This window comes from Ambystoma mexicanum, chromosome 1p (genome assembly GCF_040938575.1).
Source record: "Ambystoma mexicanum isolate Mex_15411 chromosome 1p, UKY_AmexF1_1, whole genome shotgun sequence".
Taxonomy (NCBI): domain Eukaryota; kingdom Metazoa; phylum Chordata; class Amphibia; order Caudata; family Ambystomatidae; genus Ambystoma; species Ambystoma mexicanum.
The window spans coordinates 360029487-360044550 of record NC_090921.1 but is presented as its reverse complement, the minus strand read 5'-3'; the positions used below and the strand labels follow the sequence as shown (position 1 = coordinate 360044550).

Below are 15064 nucleotides of genomic sequence, written 5' to 3'. Positions count from 1 at the left end.
ACCCACCCTTTCACCCTTCTCTCTAGCAGACTGGTTCACCCTCCCTTAGAGCTGAGGTACAGAAACTTCTAGACCTCAGAGCAGTGGAACCTGTTCCCTTGCGTAAACAAGGGGAGGGCTATTACTGTTGTCTGTTTATAGTTCCCAAACCCAACCAGGCTGGCCTGCGCACTATCCTCAACACCTCGAATATCAATCTATTTCTACCCCAAGAGAAATTCAAGACGATTACGTCCTGCCACATGGTCTTCTCTCCGGAAGGGCAATTGGCTTAGCATGGTAGACCTTCAGGATGCCTACATGCATATTCTGATCTGGAGCCTGCATCGAAAATATCTGTGGTTCTCCGCGGGAACGGAACACTTCCAGTATCATGTGCTTCCATTTGGTCTCAGCTAGGCACTGTGTCTCTTTACGAAGATGATGGCGGTCATCGCAGCATTCTGAAGACTGCAGGGAGTTCATGTATATCCATACTTCTCCAGCATGGGGTCTGGCATGGATTCACATGCTCATGAATATTCCCCGTCGTCAGGCTGGGAATCCTCGGTAAAGAAAAATCAGTATCCGTTTCGTTTCTGATCTGTTCTTCCTAGTAGTAACCAATCACTGATCTCTGCGTCATACTGGCCACAGCCAATGACTGCCCTCTACCTAAGCCCCGCCTCTGGCAGCCATCTTCAGATTTTTACCGCACGTTCAAGTGTCCTCGTGTTTAGCTCTCGAGCTTTTACTGCGTGTTTCGCGCTTTTTCAGGTGAATTTTCACATTTTTTCGGTTAATCGAGCCTCCAGCTCCACCGTTTCTACTCCCGTTAACGGCTACCCGTTGCAGGATTTTCATACGCCCCTCAAGGATGAAGATTTCATCGAATCAACTTCTTGGAGGATTCCAGAAGATTCACGGCCTACTTCCAGATAGCCCAGGATGCGAGTTTGTCGCCCGGACCCAAGCTGTTTCGCAGCTGCCCTGGATGCGGGCTGCAGAATGTGTTTTAAGGAAGACGAACATTCGCGATGCCTCTACTGTCTTCATGGGGACAAGACTAATGTAGAGAAGGACTGCCAGTTCTGCAAGAACTTGTCGGAGCGGACCATGAGGGACCATCGATCCAGTCTCGCAAGTTGGTTGGAGAAGGCTCGACGGGTGAGAAGAAGAAAGGGTCCGAGCGGGCTTCTAAGTCCTGTGCGGGCACCCCGGCGACGGGGGCCCAACACCAGGCCAAGCACCGCGAGTCCGCTGGCTCCGGGAGCGCCGAAAGGTCGGGCTCTTCGGTCGCCAGGCAGGGCGCACCTTCCCCGGCGCCGTCAACCACGAGCCAACGCTCCGGTTCGGGGAAGAGAAAGTCCGAGACCCCGGGTAAGCTTCGGGAGAAGCCCCGTCCGATCTCGGAAGAGGGGGAGCGAGGCGTCGCCCCTCCCCCGAAGGGGAAGGCCCGGGACGCACCTAAGGTGGTGAAGGCCCCTACCCAGCAGGCGAAGGCCTCTATCGAGGCTATCGCGGCGACTCTTGTTAAGCCGGCAGAAACACCGCCAGCGGAGACTGCCTCCGGGACTAGAGTTTCCCTGCCGCCAAGGAGGGAATCCTCTTTTCAGCCCATCGTTGTGGCCGCCATGATGGAAGAAGCGAGGGGGGGGCATGGTGCCCTCCTCGCGCTCGGAGTCAGCCTCGGAGGAGGAACTGACCGAGGCCGTGAGAACCTCGAAGTCCAACGGGCGGCTTTCGAGAAGGTTCGATCCCGTCAGGTAGACGACGATGGTGAGGAAGAGCGACCATTTTGTCTGCCATCCAGTCCTTATGCTCTGAGATAAGGACGAGATTCCTGCGGCCCAGGCCGGAGGACCCGCAACCTGGCCCGTCGGGAAGTCCTCAGAACAAACGACGGAGGACCCAACCCTCTCCTCCTCTCGCCCCGTGAGGCCTACAGTTCCCTCCTCATCCTCCCACGAGTCGGGAGATGACGGTGCGTTGGGCTCGACGACGGGTTCCGAGGGCGACGACGACGGAACGGGTCTCCCGTCTCCCGGGCCTCGCCGCCCGACGAGATTGGCTCATTCCACGCCATGATTGCCAGGGTGTCCGAATTGTTCCAGCTCTGCCCGGAGGAGCAGAAAAAGGAAGGTTTCCTCTATCAGCGCCGGGAGGCCAAGAGGAAGACGGTCATTGCGGTGCCCCTAATCGATGACATCTGGGAGGAGGGCCTGTCGGTTCTCAAAAACCCCTCCACGGCACCAGCCAAACGGGACCGGAACGAGAAGAAGTCCCGGGCCCCCGAAACCGCTCGGTCGAATTCCCCGCCGGACGGCGAGGGAAAGAAGTTGGACGCCATGGGGCGGCAGGTCATTTCGTCGGTGGCGACGACGATCAAAGTGGCCAACACCCTGGCGATCGTGGCCCGTTACGACAGGGAGCTCTGGTTTAAGCTGGCCCCCATATTGGACTTCCTGCCGGACGACAAGAGGTCCGAGGCCCTGGAAATACTGCAAGAGGGCGAGGTGGCGTCGGACCACGCCATAACGGTGGCAACCGATATTGCCGATACCGGGTTCCGCCAGCTGGGCAACGGTGTTTGCCTAAGACGACGGGGTTGGCTCCGGGCGACAGACTTCCGTCAGGACGTCCAGACCAGGGTGTTGGACATGCCGTTCGACGGCAGCAACTTGTTCTGAAAGGCGGTGGACGAGTCCCTCCAAGCCATAAAAACGGAGACGGCCCGCGCCCTAGGAGCCCTTCAGCAACGACGGCCCTTTCGGAGCTCCGGAGGCAGACAGGGTGCCTCCAAGGGATCCAGCGGTGGCTCGTCGTCCTACCGCCAGGTGGCACGCTCCTCGTCTCAGGAGGCCTACAGGGGTCGCGGCAAGCAGGGAGCGCCTCGCCGCCGTCGGCAAGGTGGCCTGGGCGGCAAGGCCACCACCTCCAAGCAGGACTGAACCGGCCGTGGTCTCGGGCCCCCACCGAAGCACCCCGGTGGGAGGCCGGCTGATGGATTTCGTCGGCGTGTGGAAGCCCATCTCCACCGACCGTTGGGTGCTGTATACCCTGGCAAGAGGGCACTCTATCGAATTCCTGAAGAAGTGCCCTCACGTTCCACCCATGGCCAGGAAGGAAAATCACGTCCCGCAACTGCTGTTGGAAGTACGGGCGATGCTCAGGAAAGGCGCCATCGAGCTTGTCCCGAAGAGGCTCCAGGGTGTACTCAAGATACTTCCTCGTCAGGAAGAAGACAGGCGGCTGGCGCCCCATCCTGGACCTTCGTCGTTTGAACAAATACATCAGATCACAGAAGTTCAGGATGGTCACACTCCAGCACGTACTGGGACAGCTGGAGGAAGGCGACTTTCTATCGTCGTTGGACCTGGAGGATCCTTACTTCCACGTTCCCATCCTCAAAAGTCACCGAAACTTCCTCAGGTTCGTCGTCCAGGGACGCCACTACCAATTTAGAGCACTGTCGTTCGGATTGAAGTCGGCCCCGAGGGTCCAAGTGCCAAGCAACAGTGGTGGCTCTGGCTGCGCCGACAGGGGATTCACGTCTACCCCTACCTGGACGACTGGCTCATCCGCTCAAGGACGAGGGAACTCGCCGTCTAACACACTGCGAGGACCGTCCAGCTACTCACAAACCTGGGATTCGCCATAAACTACCCGAAGTCCCACCTGGTGCCGTCGCAGGTGGCCCTGGTTCTGGGAGCGAAGCTCGATACAGTGAGGCGCCTGGCGGCCCCGTCGGAAGAACGGACGAAGACCATTCTAGGCAAAGTGCAGCGCCTGCTAGCCACGGACGTGGCCAGGGTGAGGTCCATCAAGTCCCTCCTGGGGATGATGTCCTCTTGCATCTACCTGGTGCGCCTCTGCAGACTACGGAGGCGCCCCCTTCAAGAATTTCTCGACGCCCGTTGGCTACAGGCGACAAGCACCTTCGAAGACAGTCCCCCTCAACGAGGTGTTCCGGCGGGCGATTCAGTGGTGGGGCGTTCGAGCGCACCTCACGGCGGGCAAGGACTTTCAGATGCCGGCGTACCAGGAGACGGCGACGACGGACTCCTCCCTGGAAGGTTGGGGCGCCCACACCGGAAATCTCCACGCAAGAGGCCTCTGGCTCCCGGAGGAGAGGCCCCTGCACATCAACGTCCTGGAACGCCGAGCCGTGTTCTGGGCTCTCAAGTCGTTCCTCCCGTCGCTCAAGGGCAAGGTGGTGCGGATCTTCACGGACAACACCATGACAATGTTTTACATACGGAAGGAGGGAGGCACCAGATCCCCAGCCCTATCCAAGGAGGCACAGGATCTGTGGCACTGGGCAGTGGCCCAGGGGATGTTCCTGGTTCCTTTCCACCTGGCAGGAGAAAGCAACACCATCGCTGACTCGCTCAGCAGGGAGCTGTGCGCATGTCACGAGTGGGAACTGCGCCAGGACCAGGTGGATCAACTCTTCCGACGATGGGGCAAACCCCAAATCGACCTGTTCGCAACAGCGACGAACTCGAAGTGCAAGAGGTTCGCCAGCAGGTTTCCCCAGCCGAGAAGCATGGGCGATGCGTTCTCGTTCCCCTGGGACGGCCTATACCTGTATGCGTTCCCTCCGTTGCCGTTGCGGCTTTGACTCATCAGCCAGCTCAAGAGGTCCCGGTGCAGGATGATCCTCGTCGCACCGGCGTGGCCGAGGCAGATCTGGTTCCCGGACCTTCTGGACTTGTCAACGTCCCCTCCCATCAAGCTGTCGGCGGACGCGGACCTTCTCTCCAGAGGAGGAGGTGCCATCTTCCACCACGACCCGGCGTCGCTGAACCTGTAGGCTTGGCTCCTGCAGCGCTAGAGTTTGGAGGCTACGATATACCGGCCGATTGCAGAGAGGTTCTTGCAAAGGCCAGGGCGTCCTCGACTCTCAAATGCTACGGTCATAAGTGGAAGAGGTTCTCTATCTGGTGCCGAGCACAGAAGATCAACCCCCTACGGATTATGGCCCCTCAAGTTCTCCCGTACCTGCTATCGCTGGCAAAGGCTGGGCTAGCCCATGCCTCCATTAAGATTAATCTGGCGGCGATCTCCAGATATACCAGAACCACAGGACGGACGTCCCTGTGGTCCCATCGACTGGTAAAAGAGTTTATGAAAGGACTGTTCTGGTCATTCCCGCCGGTGAAGGCCCCGGCCCCGGCGTGGGAACTTAACGTGGTGCTGACCAGGCTCATGGGGCTCCCATTCGAGCCGATGCACTCCGCACCTATGAAGTTTGTGTCGTGAAAGACGGCGTTCCTGGTGGCCATTACCTCCGCACAACGAGTGGGAGAGATCCAGGCCCTATCCTGCAAAGCACCGTACTTGACTTTCCATGCCTCGAGGGTGGTGCTTAGGACGCACCCCTCCTTTATGCCCAAGGTACCGTCGGACTTCCATCTTAACGAGCCCTTGGTGTTACCTGTTTTCTTCCCGTCTCCTTCGTCGCCGGCCGAGAGGACTTTGCACTCGCTGGATGTGGCTAGAGCGCTGAAGTTCTACGTGGCCCGCACGAAGAGTTTCCGGAGGACATCACAGCTGTTCGTGAACTTTGGACCTGTGAATCGAGGGAAGGCTCTCTCGAAGTCTTCTATTTCCAGATGGCTCTCCGGCTGCATCATGCACTGTCACCGGTTGGCTAACCGACTGCTGCCAGGCCGTCCGAGAGCCCATTCGACCAGAGCGATCGCTGCATCTACGGCGTTCTGATCTGGTGTGCCCCTGCTGGACATCTGCAGGGCTGCTACGTGGAGGTCGACGCACACCTTCACGAGATTCTACTGCGTCGATCGGGATTCCAGGGAGGAGTCCAGGGTCGGCCAAGCAGTGCTGCGCAACCTGTTCGCTTAAGGTGAGCCTGGTGAGGAGGTAAGAGATGGTTAATGTTGAGTTTTTTGTATTGCTTAATGTTGAGCCTTTGACCACCCCCCGTGGTTGTGCATGTGTGTACTGCTATGTAATCTTATATTCATGAGCATGTGAATCCATGCCAGACCCCATGCTGGAGAAGGAACAAGTTACTTACCTGTAACTGTTGTTCTCCAGCATGGGTCTGGCATGGATTCACATGCGAACCCTCCTGCCTACCCCTCTGCGGCTCTTCACTTGGTCATACTGCCACTTCACGTGCTACCAAATCTGAAGATGGCTGCCAGAGGCGGGGCTTAGGTAGAGGGCAGTCATTGGCTGTGGTCAGTATGACGCAGAGATCAGTGATTGGTTACTACTAGGAAGAACAGATCAGAAACGAAACTGATACTGATTTTTCTTTACCGAGGATTCCCAGCCTGACGACGGGGAATATTCATGAGCATGTGAATCCATGCCAGACCCATGCTGGAGAACAACAGTTACAGGTAAGTAACTTGTTCCTTATCGGACAGTTGGCTCCTACGCAGTCCTTGCCCACAGGCTGGGCGCTACTTCTGTCACTCTTTCAGCTCCTTTCCATCTTGGGCTGTCAGTGAACTGGCGGAAATCGTCGATGACGGTTGTTCAAGACCTGATCTTTCTGGCTTTCCGTTGGGATCCAGTCAGTACCAGGGTGTTCCTGACGGAGGACAGGATTACAGACCTTTCAGCCACGTGTCTGCTCTTCCTGCAGTTCTCCCACATGTCTGCCTGGTGCTTCCAGAGTCTCCTGGGCCGCATGGCCTCTTGCACGTTTGCTCTACCTCTTGCACGACTGAAAATGCTCACTCAGCTTGCTCTCCGGAGCTGCTTGTCCCAGGCTACGGATCCGGACTCCCAAGATGATTCCTGTCCCTTCCTGCTTGACGGCGCATTTTCAGTGGTAGTCGTCCGCCAGCAACCTTTCAGTGGGGACCTCTTCCTGCAGTTCTCCCACATGTCTGCCTGGTGGTTCCAGAGTCTCCTGGGCCGCATGGCCTCTTACACGTTTGCTCTACCTCTTGCACGACTGAAAATGCTCACTCAGCTTGCTCTCCGGAGCTGCTTGTCCCAGGCTACGGATCCGGACTCCCAAGATGATTCCAGTCCCTTCCTGCTTGACGGCGCATTTTCAGTGGTAGTCGTCCGCCAGCAACCTTTCAGTGGGGACCTCCTTCTAGGAGCCCTGCCAACAAGCAACGGTTACTACAGACTCCTCCTTTCTGAGGTGGGGTGCGAGACTGCGTCACCTCGAGGTGTACGATTTGTGGACGCCTCAGGAAAGGCGATTCCATATCAATTACCTAGAGCTCATTGCAGTTTTCCTGGTGCTCAAGTCTTTTCAACCCTCTATCACCAAGTGTGGTTCGAATTTGCATGGACAATTCCGTAGCGATGTTCTACATCAACAAACAGGGAGGCACGAAGTCTCCTGGCGGGCCTTCATATCAAATTTGGAATTGGTCTAGCCAGCACAATGTCTGGCTTTAAGCTGTGCACATCAATGTGGCTGCAGAATTCCTCAGCCGCCAATCTGCAGTGAATTACGAGTGGGAGATGTAAACTGATGTTCTCATCAAGATCTTCCAGCAATGGGGATATCCAGCAGTGGACCTTTTTTGCAACCTCATCGAACCGGAAACTTCCTCTTTGTGCTTTCAGGGACGGGCTCGGAATGTCTTCTTTGGCTGATGCTCTCGAGATCCCGTGGGACAACATGAAGGCTACGCTTTTCATCTTTTTGCTGCTGATTCATCGGTCACTCTGGAAACTCAGGCCTCCAACTGCACTCTCCTCCTCATAGCTCCTTGATGGCCAGCTAGGTTCTGGTTTTCAGATCTGTAGCACCTGTCTGTATGTTCCCTGATCAGGTTGCTGCAGATTCCTGACCACCTTCACCAGAGCAATCGCTAGTTGTGGCACCACTCCTCACAATCCTTCAGCTTGTCGGCCTTGTGCCTAAGTTTCGATCATTGACGCAGTTCAACCTCTCTGAGCATAACATGCGTATAATTCAAGCAGCATGCAAGCCCCCTACAAGAGCTTAATACAGGAGCAAGTGGCTCCGATTTTGTCATTTGTGTATGTCGTTAGCACCTATCACCTAGGAATTCATCATATTTTAACTGATCCCATATCTCTCTTATTAATAGGTGACCTAATCCGGGCTATTGCTTCATACATTTTTGAGGGCTTGTAGATCTTTTGTACTTCTTATTTTAAATGTTCTAAGTTAACACTTGTTGGAGAGCTATGATGTGGAGATAGTTGTCATTCCCCTGCATATCTTCATCCGTATTATGTCCATTTGGATCTTTCGTATCCAATTCCACAACGAGCTGAGACTCCTGCTGGCGTAATTTTCTCTCCCCTCCTTGTGGATGATTGTCAGTTGTGTCTATATCGAAATATCGTAGTGTGAATAGGTCTCCTTGATGTAACTCTTGAAAATATTTAGCCAGGGTGCATATGTAATCTTTATTGTCAAATTTCTTCCATGTGTTTTTATGCTTCCTACACATTGCTTTTCGCAACCACATTGTATAACCTATACGGAAAATAAACTTTCACATGTCATATTTCTTTTAATCTACATTGTTTCCTTTGTTCATTGATTTTCACATTGTTTGACATTCAAACCATATCTGCATGCTTTGCAGTTGCTGCATTTGAAAAAGCCTGCAATTGGCCCCTTGAGCCATTGCTATGTCATCTTAGTTGTGTGTCTCAGCAAAAACAAGGATACTATTTTCGATTTTAATATATATCTAATCTGTGTTTTCTCCTTCCTTCCCCCCTCATCTCTTCTCCTCTGGTCAATCTCGCTCAGGTTTTTAATTTGTATACACAAAAAAGTATGTTTTTTCATTCTATCCATGTAATACAATGTTAATAATGGAATACTACATGTCTTTAATAATGTCCATTTAATGATGCTGCCATGGAAATAAATGTGGATCTGGATTTTGTAAATATCGACTGGTGTTCACTTAGGGTGAAATTTCTTTCCTCATGAACTTTTAATATATAAATATGATTTTCATTTATGTAATAAATATCAGCCTTGAGCAAGTAGCGTGTGGGTCAAAACATGTGCTGGCTGGCTGTAGGTGATATAATCACCGAGCCAAATGAAAGGAAGATTGAAGACTACATATAGTATTGGAGTATATATTGGGTTCTGTAAGCGATGCATTTTTGTATCTAGGTGGACCCTATTGGTATCACTATATTCACCAGTCTGGCCAGCCACCAAAATGGCCATCTTACATTCTAGTACCTTCCATCATTGAGTTTTAGATTAAAAAGGTTGTGTGATGGGGCCTTGAAGGAAGAGGGGGTTGTTTTGTCTACTTTGTAGTTACTGTGCAGTAGGTCTCTGACTGAGCTTTATGGCAATAAGGCAATCCCTGATGCACTCTGGCACAAACAATTGAACATACTAGCATGTTGGGCAAAGTGGGCTCTTTTAAGGTGGTTCATCATGTAGCTGGTTGGTTTGACCAATGTTAACGTTCAAAAAGAAAGTACACAATTTGCAGCATATTTTACCAAAAACATCCCCCTTAGGTAGTAATCTAGTTCGTCAGAAAATGTGAAGAATTGCCATTTGGAACTGTGGGCCATTCTTATTAGTTCTCGGGCCCATTTTATGTTCCTGTCGGACCCTGTTGTGCAGTTAAAATGGTTGCCTTTGTGTGAGAAAGTGAGGTGTGTGTGCAAAGCTTTGAGTTTTTAGTGTGTGTGTAGTACCTTGTGTAATGTTGATAGACACTTCAGTGTGCTAAAACTCAACTTCCTTTTTTTTCCTCAAGCTGTTCAGAGGGGCAGGATTCCACCTTCTCATGCCAGTGTTAGCCCAAACCCAATGCCAGGCTCTGATTACTTCAATGGGCAGCAGGTTTCGGAACTGATTTCCCAACTCCTACGTGCAGAGCCTTACCCCACAGCCCGCTATGGCTCCCAATACACCCAGCAAGGCAGCGTGATGGGGATCGACAATATCTGTGAGTTGGCAGCCCGGCTCCTCTTCAGCACCGTGGAATGGGCAAGGAACATTCCCTACTTTCCCGAGCTGGCAGTCTCCGACCAGGTTGCGCTGCTCCGCCTGAGCTGGAGCGAGTTGTTTGTACTAAATGCAGCGCAGTCGGCGCTCCCACTGCACATGGCCCCACTGTTGGCGGCTGCTGGATTCCATGCCTCCCCCATGTCTGCAGACCGCGTGGTGTCTTTCATGGACCAGATACGCATCTTCCAGGATCAAGTGGAAAAACTGAACCGGCTGCAAGTGGATTCAGCGGAATACAGCTGCCTAAAAGCTATAGCGCTTTTTACACCAGGTTGGTCACATTGCTTAAGTAACATATCATGAAAAATGAAAAAAGTGCATACATTGATTTCAAAATATCAATTACAAGTCTCTTATATTACAAACCAGTCTTGTTAAAGTTTTGTTTTGGGGAGAAACCCGTGGACATCAGATTGTAATGTAAATGTGTGTGTAGACTAGCGGGTGACTTCTGCAGCCACTCTTTAACTTCCTTGCATAACATTGTGGGTTGTGTTGATCTAGCATCTTCACAATGTTTTTCTCCTTTTGTACCTGCAACATTTGCCCTCAGCCTCTTTAAGGATTAAATATCCCCCACACCCACCCCCCTTGCCGTACAGCAGATTACAACACTACCTGAAAACTGTTATATATTGCGCGCAAAATGAGGACGATGAAACATTGTGATAATGGAATCCCCAGGGTGTGGGTGTGGGGGTGTGGGGGTGTGTGTGTGTGTTTGGGGAAGTAGAAGAAAGTAACTAGTAGTACTCTGGCTGCATTAAAAAAAAAGGAGAGGTGGAACAGACGGAGGGAAAGGGCAGGTCAGGGTTTGACATTTTGGTTTGCAATGTTCAAAAGATCTTTTTTTAATTTTTATTAGTGTTGTATGGTTAAATTAACCTTTTAAAACTAACATTTTAATTACAATAATAATGAAAACCTAATACAATTCATATTCAACACTTAAATCTCTCAAAAACCTGTTTGTTACAATTTTCTTACCAAAAATAACAAAGTAAATTGCACTAAAACCAAATACTTTCCTCCGTTTTAAAACCAACAGGCAATACAAAACGGGCCCAATACAATTATACCACATATCAACATACCAATGTCCTGTTGCTCAATTTTTTTTCTATCTTCAACCAAATATGGTACATATTAAAATTCAATAATGTGCTATTAGCCGAATATAAAAGACACCATATTTAATCCGAATAGACATTTTCCAAATTATGTCTCAAGTTAAAAAATGCTTTTGACTTAAAGATCGTATAATCCAGGGCAGTCGATCAATAAATGTCACTGCGTCTCAACCTGCAGCTTGCAAATTCGGCAGAGTCTTCTCTGGTATGAGACAGCAGTCAGTGTGCCAAGTTTTGAAAAAGTAGGGAGACGTTCTAATCTTAACTGAATAATGAAGCTTCTCACCATTATACAAATTCTTCAAATAGGGGCACAGTCTCAATCAGAAAACTTTGCATCACGTAGAGCTGAAACGTTTTGTTTTTTAAAAGAATAGATTCATTGTTAGTTTGATCCCAAATCTTAGCTAATTTCTGTAAATTCTTCTCCACAAGGGACCCATTGACCTCCTTATTGTAATCAAAGCCTATTACTCCCACGTCCTGTCCCCTTTCCTCCATACTTTCGGGGACATTCTGTCCTGCGTAACAGGACCGGAGCACTTATGAAGCATTTAAAGAAATTTGTTGTCCTTTTATTTTTACCCAGGGCCACCCTGCGTGGCTGTAGCCCCTCCTTCCTGAGCCAAGCACATCGCCCTACAGTCCTTTTCTCTGCACGGTCTGGGTCGGACGCACTTGCATCGTGGGGATTTTTGTTTTTCCCATCTTGTCCTTTAACTCTTCCTGTTCAGATCCACAATTATCTTCATTTGTTTATGCTGGAGCGACAGGCTTTTGTGTACTGTTTTCTTGCTAGCGTTGCTTCACGCAGGCGGATCCTCATTCCCTTTGTCTGGAGTGCTTAGGCCTGGAACATCGGTGGGATTCCTGTCTTGATTGTGACTCTCTATTTGTTTGGGCACTTAAGCATAGGCTCGTCAGGTGGGAGGACGCATTCCAGCGGTTACCTCCGGCTCACCTTCAACAGAGGCATCGTCTGATAAGTTCTTTACTTTTTAGGCCACCCCAGCCGGGTGACTCCTTCCCAGGGTTGTCCGGTGTCTAGTACTTCCGAAAGGGATCGAACGTAGAGACTGGAGTAGCCTCCGAGGTTCCCCTTCAAAGGGCTAAGGGTACCGGGGTCACCCTGAGGTTCCACATTCCAGGGCTAGTTCTACTGCGATTACTCCAGCAGTCGGGGGCTAAACGTACTGGTATTCTTCACGAGGTTCCCTGGAAAGGGGCTAACCGTATCGGGGTCACTCCCAAGGATCCACAAATGGGGGGCTAAAAAGAAAACCAGCAGAACTGAAGGTCCCCATTCTGGAGGGGGTCTTGACACTGGGTGTCAGCCTGAGGTTCCCCTCAAAGGGGCTAAACTCCATATCGGTTCTGCTGAAGGGGCAAAAAGGGTGGGTACAAGCCCCAAGTCTTCCGGTAACGGCCCTGCCGAGGTTCCCGCAGAGGGCTAAATTCGATTCCGAGGCTAAGAAGGCGGACAAATGTACAAGGTCTTCCATTACAAGCACTGCCGAGGTTCTTAGACTGGGCCCTCTAAATCAAAGGGCGCGCTGCCCCCCGTCGAGACTGATTGTAAGAAAGCATCTATGGCCAAAAAGGCCCCGGTTCGCCTAAGTAGTCACGCAACCAGAGGCCAGAACTTCCCGATGTGGAGATGATTACCGAAAGCATTGACTGGATCATTTCGGTGGATTCTCAGAAGCAATGGTCCAAGGATTCGTCAAAATCCAACGATAGGCCGAAAGAGTTACCGGAACCTACGGAAAGGCCTCCAGACAAACAAAGGGACACGAGTCAACTGTCGGAACCCCAAAAAGACTTTTCGGAAGCTCCTGAAGGGATTTCTTTGATGTTAAAGAAGAAATCTCGACGTTTGCAGACAGAAGATCTACTGGAAGAGCACTTTCCACCCCTGGACTGCTCTGGTTCATCTGTTTGGACTAGAGAACATTTTGAAGGATGCATGGACATGGTAGAGAGGTTTGTTGAACTCTCTGTGAAGTTCACACCCAAGAGATCTAGGGAAGACAATCTCCCTCTCCCTGTGGCTAAGCTGCAGAGGGTCTTTGACCCTACTCGAGATGAAGAGGAAGAGGAATGTGCTTATGGCCTCACTGGAGAAGAGGCTCAAGATGAAGATCCTTTTGTCGACTCTGAGGAGGTTCATTTGGATCCCACTGAGGGTTGGGGAGTAGACCCAGACCTCATTGATCCTCGACCTTGGCAGTCACCTACTCAAACACCAGAACCTGAAGCCTTGCACTTGGACTCCCCTCCAACCCCACCCCCTCCAGCACCCCCCACTTGACGATCAAATGAACGCATATTGAGGAAAGCAGCGGAACACTTCAATGTTGCTAGGCAGGAAGCCGTTCCAGAAGCTGATTTTGTGAAGGACATTTTAAAAGAAAAACCACCTGCTAGCCCTCTCCTAAATTCAATCAAGAAGCGTATTAACGCCTACACTTACTAGAGCAGTGAATCTGAGGGTAGAAAAACGTTTTCGACCCTCCCCCTCTAACCCTCCCCTCTACATCAGGGATCATTCTACTCCAGATTCACTGGTTGTGACAACTGCCAGGAAAAGAGCGGGGGTTCCCCTATCTACTGGGGAGCCACCCCCCTAACAAGGAGTGTAAGACTTTACTCTCTAGGGAAAAGGATCACTGCGGCGGCTTACTCCACTCGCATTGCAAACAATACAACTTTGTTGGCCAGCTATGCTGATGCGCAATGGGCCAAACTAGAGGAGGGCCTTCAAGAAGTCCCTGAACCGCTGCAGGCCCGTCTGCTCTCACCAGTGGTAGAAGGCAGACAAGTTAACCAAAATAATTTGGATGCAGCAGAGACAGCCGGAAAGTCTTTGGCTCAGGGTACCCTCCTGAAAAGACGCATGGCGAAGGAACTCAAGTTTCAAGCCAGAAACACAAGCTTCACTTATAAATAAACCAGTGGAGGAAGTTCATTTATTTGGAAAGGCAGTGGATGAGGCCCTCCAAACTGCAAAGGAGGAGCATGACACCCTTAAGACTCTGGACCAGATCACCCAGAGACCTTCACAAAGAAGGGGGAGCGGGAATAGACGTTCCTTTCGTGGCCAAAGTTTCCCTCATGTCAGTATGGCTCGAGAAATAACTGGTCCTCCCCCCAAGGAACCAGCAGCTACACCACCCCATATCCCACAAGGGGGCAACAACGTGGTGAAGGAAGGTGCCGGAATCCTACCCCTCGAGGCTCTCCGTCCTCAGGCCAGAAATGATCTACAATTCCGGGTCCCCTCCCATGTATCCCCGGTTGGGGGCCGGCTAACATTTCTTCAAGCATGGGAGGGAATAACTACAGACCAGTGGGTACTAAAGACTGTTGCTCACGGGTACTGTTTAGAATTCTGCCGGACCCCCAAGCTCAGACCACCACGAGCAAAATGCCTGACGCCAGAACATCTGCACAGCCTGCTACAAGAAGTTGAAACCCTGCAGGAAAAGGGCGCCATACTTCTGCTACAGGTAAACAAGGGTATTTATTCAGTGTACTTCCTTGTACCCAAAAAGGATCTCACCATGCGCCCTGTACTAGATCTGCACCCATGGAACAAATTTGTCAAGCCCCAAAAGTTTTGCATGGTCACTCTACAGGAAGTAATTCCCCTGCTCACACAAGGGGATTGGATTACATGGCAACATTGGACATGAAAGATGCATACTTTCATATTTCAATGTTGCTGGCGCACAGAAAATACCTCAGATTCATGCTACAAGACCAACACTATCAGTTCAAAGTACTACCCTTCGGCATAGCCTCTGCACCAATGGTATTTAATTTACAGAGGTACTGGCAGTGGCACAGCACACCTGCGCAGACAATCCATTCCAGTTTATCCTTAGCTCGACGACTGGCTCATAACAGGGGACTGCTACAAGACATGTCTGTGAAATACCCAAAGAACTATAGATATTTTATTCAGTCTGGGATTCTC

At 51.1% G+C, this 15064-nt stretch overlaps 1 protein-coding gene across 1 annotated transcript in view; it reads left to right on the top strand.

Annotated features, from left to right (window-relative positions):
• The window catches only part of NR2F6 (nuclear receptor subfamily 2 group F member 6), a 210066-nt gene that overhangs the window by 121602 nt on the left and 73400 nt on the right, over nt 1-15064 (top strand). Inside the window, exon 3 of the mRNA XM_069648833.1 lies at nt 9702-10226. Within this exon, the coding sequence (XP_069504934.1) occupies nt 9702-10226 (525 nt within the window). The remainder of the gene's footprint in view (nt 1-9701; nt 10227-15064) is intronic.